Genomic DNA, 23,864 nt, shown 5'->3' with positions numbered 1-23,864 from the left:
ATTCAACTTATATTCAGCCTTCTGTTCACATGATTACGCCATATTCCCTTCCTCAGATTCCACCAACCTCAGACCACATAGCACTGTATCATTTAGTGCTGAAAAAAATTCACATAGACGTGAATCCTTACAGGTCAAACCCATGTTGTTGAAAGGTCAGCTGTATTCTTTTTTAATGTCAGTGAAATCAATACCAGGAGTTAAGGCTTACTCATCAAAGCTGGTTGTCATATTTGGGGAGAATACAGTTCTTCTCAGAAGTAGTTCCCAAATGTGGAACATCAAAGGATAAATTTTCCAGGTTCCTTCTAAACTTCAAGAGGTTTCTGATATTTCAGAGAACTTCCCAGATGACAGTTTCCCACACAGATGGTGGAAGGGCCCTAAATTTCCAGTGAAAGAGGGGACTTCCCTGGTGGTCCAGTGGCTAAGAATCCACCTGGCGATGCAGGGGACTCAGGTTCGATCCCTGGTGGAGGAACTAGCATCCCACCGCCCGTGGGCAGCTAAGCCTTTGTGATGAGCCCGCGAGCCACACCTTGAGAGTCCGTGGGCTGCAGCAGCCGATAAATAAATCTGCAAAAAATATTGACGCGAAGGAGACTGCTAAATGGCACACCTCACGGGTCGTCCCTGGTGGAAATCTGACGAGGTAGTTGAGAATTAAATGTAGACTTCACTTTCTCCCTCTACAGCCAACTACTTCAGGTTTTAGGGTGCTGTATCCAAGTTTAGCTTCATTAACTAATGAAATTGTTTTGATCTACAGGTCTGTCTTCTCATTTTGACTTTCCAGTGTTTTTCTCCCTATTCTGATTTAAAAATGTGTTTCCACTTCCCTGTTTTATTGTACACATTCGTCCACCTCATCTCTGTTATAAAATCAGATGAGGGACTCCTAAGATAAACCAGTTGTTGTGGAGGTATTTTAATTCCTCAGTTGGTTCAGCAAAACTCAATTGGGAGCATCAGTTTGTCACACTATCTCCGTGTGGCCTGACTTCATCACCTTTTATTCTACATTAAATTGTTAAAAAAGGAATTCTTAAAAAGTAGAGGAGAATATTTTGAAAAATGAGGGTGTTTCCCATTTGCACTTCTCAAGTATGTATACAGTCATGTACTCATTAGTCCATCTTATTACATAATGTGAAGTTGAAGAATGTGCCTGATTTAACTCCATTTGTCCAGGGGGAAAGAGTGAAGAGCTGGGCCTACTGCTTCATGGCTTCCTATTAGGTATTCTGAATCAATTATTCTTTAGCCATTTCTAATCTTTATTTTACTTAGATTTTCCTCTCAAAAATGTACTCTTAATAATTCCTATGATTTCCACCCAGTGATCTGTCTGTCTATTGCAATCAAACACTTCTGTTTTCTAGTTTAATTGAAAATCAATGAAGTAAGTCATGATATAAATAAAAATATCCCAAATATTATATGTTTAACAGAATATTATTTAGTTATATGCATATATGTTAGTGTAAAACTGTCTTTAAATTTCTTCTAGGTTTTGGACACTCCATATTTACTAAATGAGGATTGGAAATACTACCTCTCTGGCCTAGTACTTAACAAACCGGATGTTAATCTCACTTTTGAACAAGTTTACAGGTATGAATAATTGCATTATGCATTTTTTTGCTACTTAGAATGTTGTGTTTTTACAATGAAAATTTTGCTCTCAACGTGTTTTTCATTTGAATGGTCAACTTTCCAGTTTCAGAAGTAAGCCCGTCTCTGGTCTCAGCAGTAAGACCAAAAAGCCAGTCTTCCCCAGAAAACCCTCTAGGACTTAGGAGGGTGCATCCCAAGTCACTCTGTCTTTATCACTAGAATTCATTGGTAGAGGTGACCCTAAAATACATTCTTGGGACCCTGGGAAAACTCTTGTTTGAGAGTCACCCTGCCCCAGGTAAATGCCGTATAACAATTTAGAATTCACTGGATGAGTCTGTCAGTGGAAATGATAAAGATGGGATTTCCCTGGAGGTCCAGTGGTTAGGACTTAATCCTTCCACTGCCAGAGCCCAGGTTCATCCTTTGCTCAGGAACTAAGATCCTGCAAGGCCTGTGGGACAGCAGAAAAAAAGAACAGAACAGAAATATACCAAAGTCTTTGATAGGAATAGGAAAGAGTTTTATGTTGTTGAAGCCACGTGTTCCGGGAAACAAACTCACTCAGAAGGACGATGCAGATCGTGGAGTGCAGCTTATTATATCGGCGGGCCCAAGGCAGAGTCTCCTCTTAGCCAAAGGCTAAGTTTTTGTGAAAACCTTATATACCCTACGTGTACGTGCACAAACCCACCTCCCCGAATTCCCTGACAATCAAAGTTAACCGGTGAGTCATACACCTTAAGCCTAGGTAGTTAACAGTGGACAATTATCAATAGGCCTGTAGTCATACCCCAATAAGCATAATAGAATATATGATTCTATTCAGTTACACAGATAATTAGGGTATTCTTTTAGCGATGGAGAGCCCTGGGGCTCTTCCTTCCAGGGGCCTGGTTTTCCAGTTGGTGTGTCGTTTCCATAGATTCTGGGCATAGAGCTCAAAGTCCACAGTCCGGCCCAAGATGGAGTCCTGCTTTCAAGATAGAACCTGTTCTGTTTCCTCCTTCAGCGTGAGCCAAACTGCGGACTCTAGCCAGGGAGGCAGCCTCTCAGACAGCTCTGAGGAGTTGTTCCAGAAACCATGGCTCTGAGCACAGTTTTATATCTTGTCAGGACAAGTAACATTAAATACGTCAGGGATACATGCATTAAAGATTTCAAAAAACAAAAACAGATCAGCGTATATACAGCGAGTCAGCATGGCTTTGGCACCAGTCTTATCACTGAGGGAGGACCAGCATTGATGTCCCAGGGAGGGAAACATTTAATCTTTATTTTGATGGGTACATTGTCCTGGTCAGTACACCCTTTTCTTTCATAATTTCATTGTATGTAAGCTGACATACAAATGTCTCTTTGACAGGCCACAAGCAGTCTGTTTCAGCTGGCATAAAATTTGAGTTAGATCTTGCAGAAGCCAGAAAGACGTCCCCAGCCCTCCATATGCGAACATCTCTCATCAGTCTGAGTCTCTCACAGGCCGACAGTGGTGTAGCCTGAGGACCAGGCCGTGAGTCAGGCCGCCTGGGCGCCAGCCCGGCTCCACCCCCAGGGCCTCTGTGACCACACGGTCCCCTTCCTGTCGCTTCAGTAGGGTGATCATAGTCAGCTGGGTATCACCAGCTCCCCTCACATCCAGGGAAACAGTGAGTAAGCAGCAGAGGGGTCCATCTGCCTGGCGCCCGGCCCTCATGGCAGACTCGCTCGTCACCTGGGGTCTTCTGCTTTGCCCAGAGGGTCACAGGAGCCTTCTCAACAGCATGTTCTAGGAAGACACTTTCAATCCACTGGAGTCTGTGCACTCCAATGAATGCAATGAATGAAACCCTCACCAGGCTTACGAGAAGGAAGCCAAGCTTCTCGGCCTCATCTGCAAGCTCTTTGGGATTCTGGCTCCGGCGGAACTCTCCAGTCTTTCCTCTGGTGGTCAGTGTATCACCAATGCCAGCCTACTTGGGGCTCCCTGGAGAGGAGTGTCACCCCTCCCAGGATTCTGGAAGGTTCTCCCAGGCGTCCCTCGGGGCCGGAGGACCTTGGCAGCTGCACAAGGAAGAGGCACCCAGGACAAGGTCATCTGGGGTGGCAAGGATATGTGCAAAGGTGTGGCCACCCTGCTGAGCTCACTCGAGAAGGCATTTGCCACATTTCAGAGAAGTTAGGAGAGGTGAGGCCAAGTTAGGTTTGCAGCCAAAGTGGACGTTTGGCAGCCCCTCCCTGTCCCCTACCCTTAGTTCAACCTTAGGTTCATTAGGTAGAGCTCAACCCTGGAAATGTGGAGGGAAATGGTCAGGAAGGGGCATGATAGGGGGCTTTTGTTTTTTTTTTAATATTTAACAACCTCATATATGCAGATGATACCACCCTAATAGCAGAGGGTGAGGAGCCTCTTGATAAGGGTGAAAGAGGAGAGTGAAAAAGCTGGCTTGAGACTCAACATTAAAAAAACTAAGATCATAGCATCCAGTCGCATTGCTTCATGGCACATACATGGGGAAAAAGTGGAAGCAGTGACAGGTCTTATTGTCTTGGGCTCCAAAATCACTGCAGACAGTGACTGCAGCTGTGATATTAAAAGATGCTTGCTCTTTGAAAGGAATGCTGTAACACACCTGGATACCATATTAAAAAGCAGAGACATGACTTTGCTGACAAAAGTCTGTCTAACCAAAGCTATGGTTTTTCCAATAATCATGTATGGATGTGAGAACTGGATCATAAGGTTGAGCATGGAAGAAATGATGCTTTCAAATTAAGGTGCTGGAGAAGACTTGAGAGTCCCTTGGACAGCAGGGAGATCAAACCAGTTAATCCTAAAGGAAATCAACCCTGAATATTTATTAGAAGAACCGACACTGAAGCTGAAGCTCCAATACTTTGGCCACTTGATACAAAGAGCTGACTCATTGGAAAAGACCCTGATGCTGGGACAGACTGAAAGCAGGAGGAGAAGGGGACAACAGATGAGATGTTTAGATAGCGTCACCGATTCAGCATCACCAGTTCAATGAACGTGAATGTGACAAACCCCAGAAGACAGTGAAGTACAGGCGAGCCGGGTGGGCTGCAGTTTATGGGTTGGCAATGAATGGGACATGACTTAGCAACTGACTAACAACAAATTTATTTCTTTATTTGGCTTCACTGGGCCCTTAACTGCGGCCCACAGGATTTGTAATTGTAGCACATAAACTGTTAGTTGCTTCCTGTGATATCTAGTTCCCTGTTCATTGATCAAACCCAGGATCCTTGCATTCGGAGGGCAGAGTCTTAGCCACTGGACTGCCAGGAAGTCAGTGGATAAAGTTTCCTATACAATTTTATTTACTTATTTGTTTTTGGCTGTGCTGGACCTCCGTTGCTGAGCAGGCCTTTCTGTAGCTGCAGTGAGCAGGGGCTGCGCTCCAGTCGCCTTGCAGGGGCCTCTCAGGGCAGTGGCTTCTCTGCTGCCGAGCACAGGCTGTAGGGCACGCGGCCTCAGTCGCTGCGGCTCCCGGGCTCTAGAGCACACGGTCAGTAGTTGTGGCTCATGGGCTTAGTTGGCCCATGGCATGTTGAATCCTCCCAGATCAGGGATCGGACCCATGTCTCCTGCATTGGCAGGTGGATTCTTTACCACAGAGCCACCAGGGAAGCCTGATACAGTCTTCTAATAACTTTTTACTAAATCTTTTAATGAAGATGATGCTTGGTAACACACATCTCTCTGACATGGGTTGTTTTTTTCGGGTTAGAGCTTATGTCTTCCCAGTTTGTAAACTTTGTTATCACTCAGAGCACTAAGGCTACAGTATCTACCTGTCCTCCTGTGGGCTTCCCTGGTGGCTCAGAGGGTAAAGCATCTGCCTTCAGTGTGGGAGACCTGGGTTTGATCCCTGAGTTGGGAAGATCCCCTGGAGAAGGCAATGGCAGCCCAGTCCATTATTCTTGCCTGGAAGATCCCATGGGCGGAGAAGCCTGGTGGGCTACAGTCCATGAAGTTGCAAAGAGTCAGACACGACTGAGCGACTTCACTTTCACCTTTCACCTTGTATCTGTTCCAAACATGGAACATTAAGGAAAAGAGGGAAAGGTGTCAGGAGTGGTGGGCCCCCCGGGGGATTCCTGGGGACACTGGTGGCAGCTTACTGCATTGACACTCAGCTGCCACGTCGTGTTCATATTCACAGATTAAACAAAGATGAGCAGTTAAACTTTCTCTCCATCCTTCGCAGTGGACAGAGGTAGCCACAACTGCCTTTTTGCATCCTGACTTCTCTGTTTATTCCCTCAGTGACTGCAAAGAAAATAAAGGCCTTTATGCCACGCTTAAGCTCGACCACATCTACAATATCAGTGAACAGCTCAACATTACAAAGGTGAGTGTGTGTATGTGTTAGTTGCTTAGTCGTGTCCAACTCTTTGCGACCCCATGGACTGTAGCCCACCAGGCCTCTCTGTCCACGGGATTCTCCCGGCAAGAACACTGGAGTGGTTGCCATTTCCTTCTCCAAAAGGAACTATAGAAAGAAAGAAAGTGAAGTCGCTCAGTCGTGTCCGACTCTTTGCGACCCCATGGACTGTAGCCTACCAGGCTCTTCCATCCATGGAATTTTGCATACAAGAGTACTGGAGTGGGTTGCCATTTCCTTCCCCAACAAAGGTGAGTAATTAGGACCAATCAGGAAATAGACATGTTTCTTTACCGAACTCAGTGGTCCCCGTTTTCTCTTTTGAGGTGGATTTCACATTAGATAAAATGAGCCAGTTGAAGTGATTTAGTACATTTGCAAGGCTGTACAAACCTCACGTCTATCTAATTCCAAGACCTTGGCGTCACCCTGACCACCTGACTTTCTGAGACATGAGTTTCTCCTGTGAATGGAACAAAAGCATATCCAGGGTTCTCCTTGCAGACCCTTCACGGGAAAGGGTTTAGCTTGCTGAATGTCAAAGTCCCTGGAGGCACAAACCCTGCTTGCTTCCCGGGGTGTTGATTCTCCCAGGCCAGCCATCGTTTTCTGTCACATCGCTGATGAGGGACAAGAACTGTGGCCCAGAGAGTCCTTACTCTGTGTGAATGGTGGCGGGACCCCAGGGCTCCTCCTAGGTGAGCCCTTGGCAAGACACAGCATGGCAGCAAGGATGGAAAGGGACTGAATGGATGCCCACTTTTCCTCCTTTACCCAAGCCCACAGCCGAGTCTGGAGTCTTCAGACTCCAAGGAGAGGCCCCTGCAGAGCACACTGGCTAGGAGGAGGGGCGAGGAGGCTCCAGCAGCCCAGGCCTCTGGTGCCCTTAGCCTAGGTGGTGCCCGCTCCCTCATGCCTAGAGGCCTCCTGGCTTTCTCTGCTGTGTAGGAAAGAAGCTAAGGAAGCTGGTGTCTTCTGGGCTTCCAACACAGAAGCAGATACCAAAGAAAGTCAAAGGAAGAAGTGGTTCCCCAAGCCCCACGGCTTCAGTATGGAGGCATCACCGAAGGGGCGCCATGAGGTCAAGGTGGCCTGAGGGTTTTCAAAGGTCAAGAGGCTTTTTTGAAAGCTGTGTACAAATTTTGTATTCTCTTTTCTAGACATACCTTGCATGCACTCATAGATACAATTTCATTTTGCAGCCAGGCCCCAAAGGGATGCCCTCTGCTCACTCACTCATGATGCCATTTTCTCAATGATGAGCAGTGCCCCCTGGACACACAAGATCCCACAGTCACCAACTGCATGCCCATGATCTGGAGTGTTTCTACTACCCAGTCCAGGGCAGGCCACCTCCTTCCCCTGGAAAGCAGCCTGCCGAGCCCCTTTCAGCATCTCTGTTTGCCAAGACTTGGTCAGAAGCCACCTCCTCTCAGAAGCCCTCCGCAGCCCGCTGCCTTGCCAGGCTCATGTCCCGATGCAGTTCCTGGGCCTTTATCACAGTACCCTCTTCGCTTTTGAGATCTTTGGGGGTTGGAGATGCTGCAGGCTTTTGCTTTGCATCCCAGGTCCTCACATGGTGCTTGGCCTGGGGCCCAGCAAGGAAGGCTGGGGGTTGGGGAAGGGCTGGGAGGGCAGACTCGGGGACGAGGAGGACATGCCAGTCAGGTGCATGTGTATTTATTTTTGGCTTGAGAAATTTTATTGCTCCTTTAAAGCTTTAAGTCGGTGACATTTTTAGAGACGAGTGGACTTACTAATCTTTTGGGTTTTTTTTTAAACCATGCAGCATACTGGAGACATAAATAGTACTTTGGAAAATATGAATATAAGAATTGAGGATATAGAACTGCTGGATAAAACAGGAATGAAAACCCTCATGGATCTCAGATCTTCTGGAATAGATGATATAGACTATGCTGCCTACTTGAACGCGGTATGACCCGTGTGTTCCTGGGTGATCTTTTGCATGTTTTTTTAATTTGTTTGTCTTTTATTTTTGTTTCTCTTTAACTGAGATGAGATTTGCATAGCATTGAATTAACTTATTACCAACTGAATAATTCACTAACATTTAGTATAACTGCAATGTTACACGACTACCGTCTCTAACTAGTTCTAATGCGTGTTTATCACCTTCAACAGAAAGCTCCGCTCCCAGTAAGTAATTGCTCTCTGTCTCCCACGCCAGCCCCTGGCAACCTTCATGCTACATTTTGGCTTCTGTGAATTTACCTATCTGGATATTTCCTATGAGTGGGGTGCCCTTTTTCTGTCTGATGCCCTTCACTGGTCCATCTCATATAGCCTAAATTTTTTGAGATTCGTGTCCATTACAGCAGGTACCAGTACTTTGATTCATTTTATGGTTGAAAACAAATCATGCTGTTTTGTGCATGTAAATAAGAATACAGGCTGCCTAGCCTTACCTTGGGTTTATGGGCCCATGTTCACTCTGTTGCTCGTTATAGGTTGTTGTTTAGTCATTAAGTTGTGTCCAGCTCCTTGTGACCCCATGGACTGTAGCCCGCCAGGCTTCTCTGTCCATGGGCTTTTTCTAGGCAAGAGCACTGGAGTGGGCCACCGTTCCCTTCTGCATGTTACAGGTTAAGGTTTAAAAATCCCATCTCCATAACACAGTTTTCTACACCTCTTTGTAGACCGAAAGAAGTCCCACGAGAGTAAATCTTATCTCATTTGCAAATGATATCCGAAGAAAAGCCAACCAGCTGGTGAGTACAGACGATCCTGTTCAAGGCTGTCCTTGCTGTAGAGGGCGAAGGTCAATACCATTCTTAGAGGAGCCATGGCAGAGGTTCCTGGCGCCACAGGCGGCCCTGGTATAAAAATGCCCCTCTGTGCCCGTTGAAAAGCTCCCATCAGTGGCCACTGCCAAGTGGCCTGACGGTCCATGAGCTCGTGAAGCTTCCCAGGGCAGCGTTCCGAGGCTGTCCCCAGCCCCATCGCTTTAGCACTGGTCTGCTTTCATACCATCCCCCCGTCCGCTGCCCCACACCAGTGCATGCATATTTTTGCAGCATAAGGAATGGTAACTTGGACGTAGGAGCAAGATCACACTTGCTTTACGGCTGCAAGGATGAACAGATACGGAAGGGCAAAGAGTGCCTCAGACCCTTCAAGCTTCCCCGTCGCCAGCTCCTCTGCTGGTTGGTGGCGAACGGCTGCGCCTGGTCTCTTTTCCTGAAGCAGAGCATGGTGGCCAGGACCCTGGGCTTGGGGGGCAGTGCTCCGTGCCCTGGCCAAGTCTGGCTCTTGTCCACACCAGGGACTACAGGCATCTCAGGACCATCCCTCCAAGCCCATCATCATATAAGAAGGGCTTTACGTGTGTGTCTGGCGGTGACTAGAGACAGTGCTCCAGAGTCTGGAAGGAGATACTTATGTTTATTTACTGTCTTTTCTTTGTAGCCCTCAGGACGCTTGAAAACCAGCTTGAAAAGTCACGTGGATACCTTAATAAATATCCATCAGAACCAAGTCGTTCCTTTGCAGAATTCAATGGTAACAGTCTACACCTTTTGCTATGTCACTGTGACCTGTGCAAAGTCCGTTTCACCTAGCCCAGTGATGTGTTTGTGTCTCACACGCAGGTCAAATTCAGTTAACCTCAGGTGGCTCAGATGGTAAAGCATCTGCCTGCAATGCGGGAGACCCGGGTTCGATTCCTGGGTCAGGAAGATCCCCTGGAGAAGGAAATGGCAACCCACTCCAGCACTCTTGCCTGGACAATCCCATGGACAGGGGAGCCTGATAGGCTACAGTCCATGGGATCGAAAAGAGTCGGACACGACTGAGCGACTTCACTTTCACTTTCTTTCAGGCTAAGAAACGGAGCTATTTTTAAAAGAAATGCTGGTAGCTGGGCTTTGAAGAGGACACGTTTTCAATGTTTGCACCTCCTTTTCTTATCTGTGTGTGAACAGCTTAAATGCGTGGTTGCCTCCATCTGTTTTGCTCTCATTTTTCATGGCCTTAAAAGGCTCTCCTAAGCCACGCAGGTGGTAAAGAGCTGGACTCGGCCTTACTAGTGTTTTCTTACCACGCTCTCTGTGTCCACACCTTGCCATACACGATGGCAACGCGACGTCCTTTCTGTCTGCATTTAGGTCTACTCCGTGTTCCCCTTGTCTTCCCTCCTCTCTTCCATCAGACTTTCTCATTTTTCTCTTCTTCTTCTTTTTTTTTTTTTTTTTTGCTTTGAATAACTAATTTAAAAAAATTGGGATATCATTGCTTTGGGCTTCCCTGGTGGCTCAGAGGTTAATAATCTGCCTGCCAAAACAGGAGACATGTGTTCCACCCCTGGGTTGGGAAGATCTCCAGGAGCAGGAAATGGCAGCCTATTCCAGTATTCTTGCCTCTGAAATCCCATGGACAGAGACTCGTGGAGGGCCACAGTCCATGGGGTTGCAAAAGTGTCAGACACGACAGCCACTGAACACCAACAATAGCTGCTTCAGAGCGCTGTGTTAGTTTCTGCCCTACAGCAAGGCGAGTCAGCCATCAGTATCCGTATACCCCCTCCTTCTTGAGCGATCCGCCCACCCAGTCCCCTCCCACCTGTCTAGGTCATCACAGAGCACCGCGCTGAGCTCCCCGTCTGTACAGCAGGGAGCTATCTATTTCACGCACCAGCCGTCTATTTTACCCACGGTTGTGTATATTTGTCAGTCTTCCTCGCTCGGTTCCTTCCTTCCTTTTTATTCTCACTACCCTCTGGCTTCTTTCGTAAATGCCAGAAAGGAAGCAGAGAAGGAACATAAGCTCTTGAGTCATGTCAACCTGATTTCAAGTCTTGCTTCTGTTTCTCCCAAGACTGGTAGCTTTAGTTTTTCTTGTTTAAAAGCAAGAGGAGGGGTCCTTGCCTCACTGTTACCTGGCTCTTGGAGATGAAGGATCTGACATCCCAGAGGGACTCTGCAAACAGGAGCCGTTATTATTATGCTTGATGTGTGCTTGGGATGGGGGGTCATGTATGCAGTTATCAGGGGAACCAGCTTCCAAATCAGCCTGCTCAGCTTGGAAGAAGCTCAAGCGTTGGCTTGACTCCGACTTTGGAATCTTCTAGAGCTAGTTTTTATCATCTCTCTCTTCATGTTCCCTCTTGACTTTCTAATTCACAAAGTCCTCCAAAATTTTCTTCATTTGTGTTTGGGCTCATCACAGTTCTTCTTGTGCTATATTTTATGCCCTGCACAAGTTTTTTAGCATTTTAAGTTTGTTTGGACATGTCCCTTGAATGCTTTCCTTCAAGTAGACACAGGCCTCCTTGGCCTTTGCAGAGTTATGCTGACTTACAGTTAGGCAAGTTGTTCTATAGATATGACCTATGACCTAAACCAGGGCTTTGCAAACTGTAGCCCCTGGATGCACCCCAGCCTGCTGCCTGTGTTTTATTTGATTAATTAATTAATTTTGGCCATGGCCTGTGGCTTTCGGGATCTTCTTTTCCCAGCAAGGGATCGAAGCCAGGTCATCAGCAGTGCAAGCTCGGGGTCAGAAACACGGGACTTCTAGGGAATGCCCCTGCTGCTGCCTGTTTATTAGAAGCAAGGCTCTCCTGGAGCAGGGCCTGGCCCGTCCTGTGTACAGATGCTCTGTGGTTGCTCCCAGCTACAAGGGCAGAGTGGGGAGATTCGGACAGAGTGTGGTCCCCAAAGTCAAAAAGACTTCTTATTTGGCCCTGAACTGATAAAGTTTGCCAACCGCTTGTCTAAACCAGGCAAATGAAGCCACTGTTGTGGGGCAGGATTTACTCTGAACAACCCACTCAGAAGGGTCGTGCGGTTCTGTCACCCGTGAGTAACTGCCCATCAGAGCTCCAGAAGATGTATTCCGAGTTTCTTCTTCAGGTTTTCTTACACCCAGATACGTGAGGTGCATATCCTTCCCCATGTCTGGTGTTTTTTTCTTGAATGAAACTGTCACAGAGTAAGGTCAGATTTGATGGCTGACTTGGCATAGGGATGCGGGGGCAGGGGGTGGACACAAAGGTCGTGTGATCTTCTAGTTCCACTTACCGGTAAATATGTTTGTTCGCTAGAGCACCATGAACAAACAAATGAAGAGGCTTCATTACAGGACCAGTGGGCTGAAGGTAAGGATGTGTTTTCTTTCTCTGTCTTGGGGTCTTGTTGCAAAAGTACACATGGACTTTCAGAGGTGTTGGGTCTTGCAGTTATTTTAAGTAAAATCAAGCCTCAGTTATCCACCCATTTGAAACACCGCACTGGGTCTCCCCATCCTCCCCTTTCTAGAAGACTTGTGTAAGCGCAGACTACATCCTGGCCCATGGTTGTCCGCTCAGCGGGAAGCCATGTGTGGGCGTGGACAGTGCATGTGTGGATGGCCGCAGGCCACCCTCACAGAGACACTGCGGCCTCCAAACCTCACTGGCTTCTGCCCACAAGTTTCCATTCTCAATGGGAAACCGGCACAGGGCGAGCCCAGCCGCACCCCGTCCGCCAGGCTCATCGCGGAGTGGGGACGCGCACCCACGCCCTGGGAGCCAAAGCCAGGAGGGCATCACTAACCACGAACTGCTGGAACAGTCTCCACTGGCAAGTCAGGGTGCCCTGGGGCTGCGTGAACCGTATTTGCATCGATACACAAACTGTCTGATGAAAGCCGTGTTTCTTGACACTGTGTCGCCCGTTGCCGTGTTTTGCAGGTCCGAGTGTCCACCACCATTTTCTTTTTGAATTCTACCCAGGACTTTCTCAACAGCCAGCTGTCCGAAATTGTTGTTGAAGTAAGTTGTTATACCAGGAGGGGGGTGTGCAACCATAGTCTCGTGCTTTGCTAGAGAACGGTGGAATCATTTTAATGGCCTTGTTGCTCTTTGATGTCTTTCCAGGAAAGTAAGCAGTTCGGGAGTAAGATAATAAGCTACTTTGAATGGTATCTGCAGTGGGTCGAGATGACCGTAAGTGGTGTGTCTTTGATGGACCTACGGGGGCTATGTCTGGGGACAGTAATTTTCTAGGATAAAACCAGGATTCAGAAATTAGACGGGAGATAAGTAGACCTTGAGCCGATGGGCCACGAGTGGAGGAAACCATAAGGAGTCACACAAGCGTGGCCCACCCTGGGTGTCTTCCCGGGGCCACCCCACAGACGCTGACCCCCACGCCCTGTGCCCCACCCCACTGCACCCCGGCTCCCTCTGCTCCTCGCTCTGGGAATGCTGGCCGCCTCTGCTGTGTCTGCCCTGCTGACCCATGAGCTTACTGGCACCCTGGCTCCCTCTGCTCCTCGCTCTGGGAATGCTGGCCGCCTCCACTGTGTCTGCCCTGCTGACCCATGTGCTTACTGGCACCCCGGCTCCCTCTGTTCCTCGCTCTGGGAATGCTGGCCGCCTCCGCTGTGTCTGCCCTGCTGACCCATGAGCTTACTGGCACCTCGGCTCCTTCTGCTCCTCGCTCTGGGAATGCTGGCCGCCTCCGCTGTGTTTCCCCTGCTGACCCATGAGCTTACTGTCGGGGTCGTTTGCAGCTGTGGTTTGTCCATGCCTCGGGCAGCACTGAGCCTGTGATTAACACGTCACTGGTGTCTTTGTGGACTCGGTGCTTAGACAACAGGAGTTCTATTTTCTCAAGATTCTGGAGGCTGGAAGTCTAAGTTCAAAGTGTGGGCATGCTAGTTTCTTCTGAGGCCTCTCCGTGGCTTCTCCTGTGTTTCCACAGTCTCCCCTCTACATGAGTCTGTGTCCCAATCTCGTCTTCTTTTATTTAATATGAAGAGCAGTCCTGCTGGATCAGGGCCCCCTTAGTGACCTCACTGTAACTGAATCGCCTCTTCTAAGACCCCATCTCCATATACGGTCACATTCAGAGGAAGCTAGGACTTCACCCTGGGAATGTGTCGGGGACAAAAGTCAGTCCACAAAGCTGGGTCTCCATGAGTCGGTCGAAAGAGAGACGGTCGAGGAGCAGAGTGAAGTTTCCAGTGGCGCACGTTGATCCCAGCACACGGCCAGTGGAGAACTTAGCATCTCACAAGTGCCTTTTGTCATCTTGGGCTCTGGGCCGGTCCCCACTGAGGACTGTTCCACAGGGGGTGGGCTTACAGCTGAGTCACTGGGGGAGGGGCAGCCGGCCAAGAGGAACCCCGGGAAGTCTAGTGAGGCGGGGAGACTTAGGCCACCCTGAGCAGCCAGGAGCTCTTCCGGCTCTGCTCCAGCCCTTCACTGGCGGAGCGCCCTCCTCCTGCTCTCCTGACTCACCCCGCATCCCAGCTGTAATCTGATTCCGGGAGACATTCACCACTCTCTCTACATGATGCTCTGGGCATGTCGCACCTCCTCTTCCCCAGGGCCCTGCCCTCTAGACCAGGCGCCTGCCTCTCCTCCAAAGCCCAGCTTCCTGAGGTCTCCGCTGCCCCCCACACCTCCCGCCCCCAGAGCTGAAGGCCTCAGGGTCTGCTTGGCGCTGGCCCGCTGGGCACACCCAGGGTGGGCGGGCGGTCAGGACTGCGCGGCCTTCCGCACCATCGCCTCCTGCGTCTCCTCACTGGATGAGGGGCCACACGGCGGTCACACGTAATACCTGGAAGACGACGTTGCTTCCATGTCACGGCCAGTGTCCTTGGTGCTCGTGTAAACATGGGGTAGTAGTTTTTTCGAATTCCAGGTTTGTCCTTTTCCTGATATATGTCCAGGAGTGGGGTCGCGAGATCAGATGGTAGCTCTGTTTTTAGTGCTGTTTTCTGTACTGTTCTCCATAGTGGCTGCGCTATTTCCATCCCGAGCAACAGTCCAGGGAGGACCCCCTTTGCCCCACTTATGTGTAGACTTGTTGGTAACGGCCATTCTGACTGGTGGGAGTTAATAGCACATTGTAGTCTTGATTTGCATTTCTCTACTAATGAGAAATGTTCAGCATCTTTTCATGTGCCTGTTGTCCATCTGTATATCTTTTGCAAAAGTGTCTTTTTAGGTGTTCTGCCCATTTTTGGGGGAGAAAGCAATGGCACCCCACTCCAGTACTCTTGCCTGGAAAATCCCATGGACGGAGGAGCCTGGTAGGCTGCAGTCCATGGGGTCACTAGGAGTCAGACACGACTGAGCGACTTCACTTTCACTTTTCACTTTCATGCATTGGAGAAGGAAATGGCAACCCACTCCAGTGTTCTTGCCTGGAGAATCCCAGGGACGGGGGTGCCTGGTGGGCTGCCGTCTATGGGGTCGCACAGAGTCGGACACGACTGAAGTGACTTAGCAGCAGCAGCAGCCCATTTTTTGATTGGGTTGTTTGGGTTTTTTTTTGTATTGAGCAGTGCAAACTTATTTTGGAAATTAAGCCATTGTTGGTCACATCACTTGCAAGTATTTTCTCCTATTCCATGGGTTGTGTTTTCATTTTGTTTATGGTTTCCTTTGTGGTGCAGAAGCTTTTAAGTTTAATTCGATCTCATTTATTTTTGCTTTTGGTTACATTACTCTAAGCCTCAGAGTGTAAGGAAATGGATCCAAAAAATATTGCTGTGATTTATATCAGAGTGTCCTGCCTAAGTTTTCCTCTAGGTATTTCATAATATCCAGTCTCACAGTTGGATCGTTAATCCATTCTGAGTTTACTTCTGTTTATGTTGTTAGAGAATGTTCGATTTTCATTCTTTTAGGCCTAGCTGTCCAGTTTTCCCAGCACCACTAGTTGAGAGGATTGTCTTTTCTCCATTGTGTCTTCTTGCCTCCTTTGTCGTAGACTCATTCGCCCTAAGTGGGTGGGATCACTTCTGGACTTTCTGTGCTGTTCCACTGGCCCATATGCACCCTTCCCCCGGTTTTTATAACTAACTTTGAAAAAACCTATAAAGAGAGTATACAGATTTGTTTGAGCTAGGAGAAACATAAGGTTATTAATAACATGAGTTGCCTTGTGTAAAGGTGGATGATAAGGGGGAGGTGAGTCAACCAGTAAAGCAAAGGAAATAGGACACACCTCTGCCCTGAAGAGCTATCTAATAGCTTAGTGTACTCACTCCAGAGGTTTCTGAGCGAATGAATATAGTTTTCTTAATCTGATGGGATTGGGGCATCTGTTGATTCAATAAACTTGTTTAACCTCAGTAATGTCTTCTTAGACTGGGTCTGCAGGTCCTGCCCATTTTGTAAATAAGGTTTTATTGTAAATAAAGTTTTATTGGCACACCACCACACCCATTTGTTCATCTGTGGTTGTTTTCACCCCACCATGGCAGAGTGGAGCAACAGATATGTCTCAGCCTAGCCTGCAAAGCCTAAAATATTTACATTCTGGCCCTTTGTAGAAAAAGTTGGCCGACCCCTGTTGTAAAATGTACGTATATTCATTACGTAACTTTCCATTTTCTTCCCACATACTTTGTCAGATTGCAAAGGGGTCAGGTAAGAAATTCCGACTGAGACATTGTACTGGCCACGTGTACTCTAATTCTCTCCAGAGTCTACCCACTTGCGTCTGACTATTCCAAATAACAAACGCTGTTTTTTAGCTGCTCAGTTGGGCCCCCAAGGACTGCAGCACACCAGACTCCTCTGTCCTTCACTATCTCCTGGAGTTTGCTCAAATTCATTTTCCCTTCAGTTGGCGATGCTGTCTAACCGTCTCATCCCCTGCCACCCACTTCTCCTTTTTTTCCTGGAGGCTTCCTTGGTGGCTCAGTGGTAAAGATGTAGGAGACAGGGGTTCGATCCCTGGGTCCGGAATATCCCCTGGAGGAGGAAATGGCAACCCACGCCAGTATTCTTCCCTGGGAATTCTCATGGACAGAGGAGCCTGGTGGTCTGTAGTCCATGGAGTCTCAAAGAGTCAGACACAACTTAGGGAATAAATAACAAATGAGGGAACTGAAAAGCGAGGCTCAGAGAGAATTGGGGTCTTGTTTTCAAGTACGTGCTTTCATGTGTTATAGAACTCGTCCATAGAACCAGCTCTCAGCTCCTTATCCAGGGGGCCTGGAGATCCAGAGCTGAACGTTGGGTGGGATTGTGTGGGTGTGGCTCCATCAAAGTTTGCCTGTGTCTCTTACGTCCATAGATCACCCAGCAGTTTGCAGCCTGCAAACCGGCGGCCACTGCGGTGGATTCGGCTGTTAACGTCTTTCTGTGCAGCTACATCGTCGACCCCCTGGTAAGAGTTTCATCTTTCAAAGGAAAACACAATGAACTCACCATCTTTTGCTTTCTCCAAATGATAGTTCATGCTATAACAGAAAACAGGTTCCTGGAGCTCCGGGAGGTCCAGTGGAAAAAAGACCGTGTTCCTCATGCAGTGGCTGTGGTTTCAGTGCCTGGCTGTGAAACTAAGATCCTGCCTGCTAGGATAATGATAATAATAAGGATAATAATGATAATAATAAAGAAAAATTAAAAAATAGAAAAATGTTTAAAAAGAGAATAATAGGCTTCTGCTCGGGTCTGTTACAGTCATAGAATTCAAGACCTAAGATCTAAACTGTAGATGAATTTGCTGTGATACTAATAGGCTAGAAAATTCAACGTCCTCCCTGCCTATCTTCATTCCTTGGTAGAATTTTATTCACAGAAGTCAGGAGACCCCCATGAAGAAAACTCTTTTTGTTTGGCCACACCGTGTATCATGTGGACTCTTAGTTCCCCGACCAGGGATGGAACCCACGTGCCCTGTAGTAGAAGACAGATTCTTAATCACTGGACCACCAGGGAAGCCCCAAGAAAACTCTTTATCTGTCTGAAATAATTAGAAAGGGCCATCAATGGTGTGAAGATTGCCAGCATTTCAAAGGACTCTTAGTGAAGCCCTCTATGTAACCCTAGAACTGCAGCGAAGTTAGTTTAATTGTTGAGTGAGCAGCCCTTTGAGATGCTCCCATTGGGCCACTGAGTTGTGGTTCATCAGTTTTGTTCCTGGCTCCGGATCACTCCTCACTGTACACCGATGTCTCCACGAGTCCATCCTCTGCCTCCTTGCACTGGAAGCACTTCGGCGGCTGGCCCAGGACCACTTCACACCACCGGTCCTTGACGTTACCCACGAGCCCTGCGTGACTGGCCACACTTGTACCGTTGCATCACGCTATTGACTGTTCTCCAGACACTCTTGTTTTCTTTCATTTCTTTAAAAGAGTCTGTACCTCCCCACCTCAGGGCCTTTGCCAGTGTCACTTCCTCTGCCTGGAAACTAGACACAGGTTCTCTTCCTCTCATTCTTCCCCTCCAGACCTCTACGCCACCTAGCTTACGCCTCGAGGTCTTAGAATATAATTGCTGAGAACATGGGCTCTGAATTCAAATTCCACCTCTACGTTTTCTGAACTCTGTGACTTGGGAAAAAATGATTGAGCTTTTCTGAGCTTGTTTCGATGCTTCAGAGGGAGAGGATATGGAAAGCCCTTGACACTTTCCCTGGTGCATTAACACACCCCATAAATGTTCACTGTTAGTAGCTGAGCTGTGGTTCAGTTTTCAGATCTCAGCTGAAATATATCTTTTTTTTTTTTTTTCGCTGGAAGCCTTTTCTGATCTTCCCAGCTCCTCGCTTGTCTGCACACCCGTGGGACTCTCTGGGACTCTCTGCTTTTAGAGATGTTGTGCTGTCTATACTGGCACTGGGGTGTTTCTCTGACTAAGACCTGTCCCCTACCACACACACTAGACTTGGACGCCTAAAGCACGTGTTTTTGCCATTGCTGCGTGCCCATCATCAGGAGTGGTACCTGGCACAGGCTGTAAGGATGGATCGAGCGCTGCCTGTCACCATGCATTCACATCACTCCATCCCTCCATCTCCCTGGCCCATGTGTCTCTGCAGGGATGAACTTTCCTCCCTGGATGGAGACGATCCTGCCCGTTTCCCAGCCATGCAGACATCACCCCCCTGCCCCCGCCTTGGCCTCCTGGCTACTTCTGTCCTCTTCCGACTTTGTACCCTTGTGTTTGCTGCTTCGAGTCCTTGCTGACGGCTTTGGCTGAAGCCCTCATTAGGGCAGCCCTCAGTTAGGCTGCTTCATTCTAAGTTGGTCTCCTGGCATCCAGTCTCCACCACCCGCCTGCAGCCAGTCAAATCACCCAACTAGCAGGCGCCTCTCCCAGATAATCGGGGACCACTGGAAGGGAGACCTGGAAGATGCTCAGGAAGACTGTTGGCGAGAGCTTCATAGAAGGTGTTTTAAAGGGGAAGGAAGAGTTCTGACTATTGTCTCTGCTGGGAAAATAGACTCCAGGCTGACAAGCATGTTTGTTTTAATATCTTAATTGTACCCAGAAGGATTGAGGCAGCTTCCAGTAAAAGGTATGGTTGTCATAAAGCTCTAAAGACTCTCCAAACAGTGTTGAGAGTGTAGAAATTTACCAATAAAAGAACACATGGGAAAGGAGAACCGATTTACTGGAAATTCTGGGCCAAATGATGGAACCATGTCCGACACTAAGCCTAGCCAGGAACAAAGCAGAAATGCAGTGGCTGAGATCCGAAGGTCTGGTGGTTGTTTTTTTCAAATTTTTACGTACTGATTTATTTTTGGCCACGCTGGGTTTTCCTTACTTTGCACAGCGTTCCCTGGTTGCAGTGAGCAGGAGCTAATCTTTATTGCTTGCGTGGGCGTGGTAGCCCCTCCTGTTGCGGAGGTGCAGGCTCTAGGCTCACCAGCCCCAGGAGCTGCAGCACACAGGCTCAGGAGTTCTGGCTCATGGGCTTAGTTGCTCCAAGGCATGCAGAATTTTCCCGGATCAGGGAGCGAACCTGTGTCCCCTGCACTGGCAGACAGACTCCTATCCACTCCTCTCCACCAGTGAGGTAGGCTACTCTAGGGTTCCAGCATTATCCTAAGACAGGGAGGTGGCAGGCGGTAGGTTTACAAAGCAGGCCGATGTCAGACACTGGCTGGTCTGTGGTGCCCACAGAGCCATGCAGGTCATGCATGGGCCTTGTCAATTCTGGTTGGAGGGTCAGCTTAATAATGTTGGGTGCCACGCCTGCCAGGGCTAGTGGTGTGGCCTGCAGCGAGCTGGGGACAGAGGGCCCACGTAAAGGAAGAACCAGCACTCAGCTCCAGGTGATGTTGTCCTGGGGGAACCAGGGCTCGGCATTGTGAGGTCTGACTTGATACTCTTCCTGAAAAGACGTAAACCGAGGTCTCTATGTGACATGTGACTTAGGAATATCGGCAGCTATCTTTTTTTTTTTTTAATTTGCAGCGCCATAAGTTTTTTTTTTTTTAATATTTATTTATTTATTTAGCTGTGCTGGGTCTTCTTCACAGCACACGAGATCTTTAGTTGCGACATGTGAACTCTTAGTTGAGGCATCTAGTGGGATCTAAAAGTTTGTTTATTGAAAAGAAGGCCAGATAATATAGGCTGTATGTGTATATTTTAAGGTGATATGGAATATGTAAAGGAACACTCGAAAATTTTGTCACCGACCTAAGTGGGCTATTGTCTTAATTGTGGTATTTATTTTTTTTCATCTTTTTTGCCTGCCTTGAATATGTATATTTTTATAAAAAGGAACTCATTATACCTGCTATTCTGCAGTCTGCTTTTTAATTCAACCGCATGAGAGATCTCCAGGTCTGTATCTATCGAGCAAAATCATTTTTCATGGTTGTGTAGAAGAATGACACGTAGTTTTGAGGGGATAGCCAGATAGTCTCTTTCCTATAAAGGATGTTAGTTTTCAGGAATTTTGACCCAACCATTTTGAATGGGGTTTAAATGATTCTGGTGGTGTATCTTCCTTTGATGGTTTTGATTGGTTTAAAGTGACTAAATATTTTTGTTGATGGTGGTAAACAATTCTAGGCAGAATCACAGAATCTTAGAAATGATAAATGATAGTAAAGAGGGACAAGGGGTTGGAATACCAAATCTCTGTATTGAGTTTAGTTGAATGAAGTTGACCATCTAGTGCCTTTGAATGAAGTTGCATTTATATTGAAATCAGTTTTGAGATGCCTAGCTAGCTCTTTTGTGTTGAAACGTAATAGTGGTGAATTTTTTGAATCATCACATGCGACCTATGGAATTAAATAAAGCTCTTATCCATTCCTGTTTTTTTGACTCCATAATACTGTCCTTCCACTAGTTTATGTTGTAAAGCCACCAGTTAGCAATGTTTAAAACACTAGGGTTAAAATAGAACATATGACTGCTTTCAATTTCGTCTGAAAGATTGAATCTAAATTTTAAAGCCCATGGGAAGCGTGTTGGCCAGTGCCTGCCCTGAGCAATTGCTCAGTAGGTATTAGGTGATTTTTTGTGTGTGTGTGGTAGAATAAATTTTAAAACATTTTTTAAATTAATTTTTTATTGGAGTATAGTTGATTTACAGTGTTGTGTTAGTTTCTGCAGTACAGCAAAGTGAATCGAGTCACCTGTTTTATATACAGTGAAGTCTATAGTGAAGTCACTCAGTCGTGTCCGACTCTGCGATCCCATGGACTGTAGTCTACCAGGCTTCTCTGTCCATGGGATTTTCCAGGCAAGAGTACTGGAGTGGGGTGCCATTTCCTTCTCCAGGGGATCTTCCTGACCCAAGGATCGAACCCAGGTCTCCTGTATTGCAGCTTTACCCTCTGAGCCACAAGAAGTTTGATATATAGTAGTGTGTATATGGAGAAGGCAATGGCCCCCCACTCCAGTGGTCTTGCCTGGCAAATCCCATGGCCGGAGGAGCCAGGTGGGCTGCAGTCCACCGGGTCTCGAAGAGTTGGACATGAGTGAGCGACTTCACTTTCACTTTCAATCCCCTGACCAGGCACCGAACCCGGGCCTCCTGCACTGGGAGCCCAGAGCCTTAGTCCCACCAGGGAAGTCTCAGCAGCTATCTTTTAAAAAATACTTTAATGTTGATTCTTAGACAGAAGAGGATTGAATCCAGCCCGTGACTGTTCAAGATTGGTTAAGTTCATCACGGAATGTTGTTGGGAGCCTCATGTGCACAAAATCATTGCATCTGTTTTCCTCACACAATAATATCCCAGGAAGAGATGCTATCATTGCACTGTTCAGATGCAGAGCAAAGTCAGAAAGTTTCAGGAGCCACCATCACATGGAAACAGCTTGGACAAGGACTGGGGCCCAGGTCTGCACGCTGGCCGAGCGCCTGTGCCGGCCGCAGGGGGAGCCACCGAGGAGGGCCCTTCCCAGTTGTTCGGGGCCCTCGGTGCTTAATCTCTCTTCGCCAGCTTTCTGCCTCTGTGCCTCATTTGTAAAAATAAATACAACAAGAGGATCAAATCCAGGTTTTCAGATAGACAGAATGAACTAGAATAATAGGTTAGCCCTTCAGCCGGTAGTTGGCTCATCTGAAGTCAATGAAATTAGAATTCATTAAAAAAAAAATGCGAAATTAAATCCCCCCCCCCCCCCAAACCCGTGTTGTTTTCCATTTTTCATCTTCAAGCATCTAATCCTCGTGATTTCCTCTTTCTCTCCCCCCGCCCCCAGAATCTGTTTTGGTTTGGCCTGGGAAAAGCGACCATGCTTTTACTTCCTGCTGTCATTTTCGCCGTGAAGCTGGCGAAGTACTTCCGTCGAATGTATTCTGAAGATGTGTATGAGGATGACCCCGTGAACAAGTAAGAGGCTGCGGTGGTTTCTGAGTGGCGCCACCTTCCAAGCACTTGTTAAAAAGGGCTCTGATGAGGTTGAACTCGATTGCTTTTTAAAGTGGCGGGGTCACCCCTAATCAGATGTTTCCTTTGTAAAGATTTTCTTACACTTATTTTAACTATCTTTCCTCCTGCTTACTCGTCTCAGCTGTCTTAATCAGCCTTCTTATTTCTTCTTTGCAGTTCCTCTGTCTCGGGGACTTGGCACTTTACTTTGTAACTGTTTTTACTACTTTTCATTCTGACTTGTGGTCCACCCTTCACTCTGTGCCTAGTGAACTTATACTCAAACTGTGTTCATTTTGACTCCAGTTACCTCCTTCTCAACACCTGTTTCTCCTGAACTTGCTTTGTCAGCATCTGTATTAAAGTAAAAATGTGTGTGTGTGTGCGGGGGGGTGCAACTGTTAAGCTGTAATTGTAATTATCTCCCTTTTTTGTATTTGATAGGGTTCAAAGTAAACCCAGGGTTCAAACTGTACCCAGGGTTCAAACTGTACCCATGGTTCAAACTGTACCTATGAAAAAGTAAGCCTTGTTTTAAAGCCATATTTTCCAAGATGAGACTGGGGAGGACTTTATTATTAGAGAATGAACTTTTTAAACTGAATTAATAATATTAAAATTACATAACTGCAACAGATATGCCCAGATGAACATAAAGGGTGTGGCCTCTTAAAATAGGAGCTGGCACAGGGTGAATACTGAAGAAATCCTTGTGGAATGAATGAAAATTGTCTATGTTAAATTTATTAATAGATAAAACAGTGGTTTATATCTCTGGTTTTTTTTAATGGGAAGGAAATGTAAATATACCTTCTAACTTTTTCTGTAGCTGTAACGAATTGCTCTGTACCTTTTGGAACCATTAAGCTGTCTTTGTAGTCCATGATGTCAGTTCCTCTTAATGATGACGTGCTGCTTTTGGTGTATTTCTTTTGTTACAGTATGAGACACACTAATTCCCGTTCTCGTGCAGAACAAGGCATACAGACGATTTGAGCAGAGTTTGTAAACAGATCCAACTTGACGAGTTCTTGATCTGCAGTGATTCCAAATGTTGGGAAAGTAACCTCCCTTCAGGCGTTCACAGAGCCCAGTGAGATCACAGGGAATGTGTGCCCAGTGGCCAAAGAGAGGAAAGCATGGGTGTCTGTTTTTATTTTTTATTTTTTTTACAACTTGTGCTTTTATCATCTGAGCCTTCCATGAAAGTTTAAATATGTAGCACATTCGTTAATTCCCACTTAGCCTTTGGAACAA

General features: G+C 47.1%; 1 protein-coding gene across 1 annotated transcript in view; it reads left to right on the top strand.

Moving 5' to 3' along the window:
* Positions 1-23,603, top strand: part of PROM1 (prominin 1) — a 116,672-nt gene extending 93,069 nt beyond the window's left edge. Inside the window, exons 14-25 of the mRNA XM_052642130.1 lie at positions 1,511-1,614; positions 5,891-5,975; positions 7,798-7,944; positions 8,669-8,740; positions 9,438-9,530; positions 12,073-12,126; positions 12,700-12,780; positions 12,886-12,954; positions 17,048-17,140; positions 22,438-22,568; positions 23,052-23,129; positions 23,549-23,603. Coding sequence (XP_052498090.1) covers positions 1,511-1,614; positions 5,891-5,975; positions 7,798-7,944; positions 8,669-8,740; positions 9,438-9,530; positions 12,073-12,126; positions 12,700-12,780; positions 12,886-12,954; positions 17,048-17,140; positions 22,438-22,568; positions 23,052-23,129; positions 23,549-23,603 — 1,062 coding nt within the window. The remainder of the gene's footprint in view (positions 1-1,510; positions 1,615-5,890; positions 5,976-7,797; positions 7,945-8,668; positions 8,741-9,437; positions 9,531-12,072; positions 12,127-12,699; positions 12,781-12,885; positions 12,955-17,047; positions 17,141-22,437; positions 22,569-23,051; positions 23,130-23,548) is intronic.
* Positions 23,604-23,864: the final 261 nt, after the last annotated feature.

The sequence above is a fragment of the Budorcas taxicolor genome, chromosome 6 (assembly GCF_023091745.1).
Source record: "Budorcas taxicolor isolate Tak-1 chromosome 6, Takin1.1, whole genome shotgun sequence".
Lineage (NCBI taxonomy): Eukaryota > Metazoa > Chordata > Mammalia > Artiodactyla > Bovidae > Budorcas > Budorcas taxicolor.
Note: the sequence above shows the minus strand (reverse complement) of the source record. Positions and strands in the feature narration are given on the sequence as shown.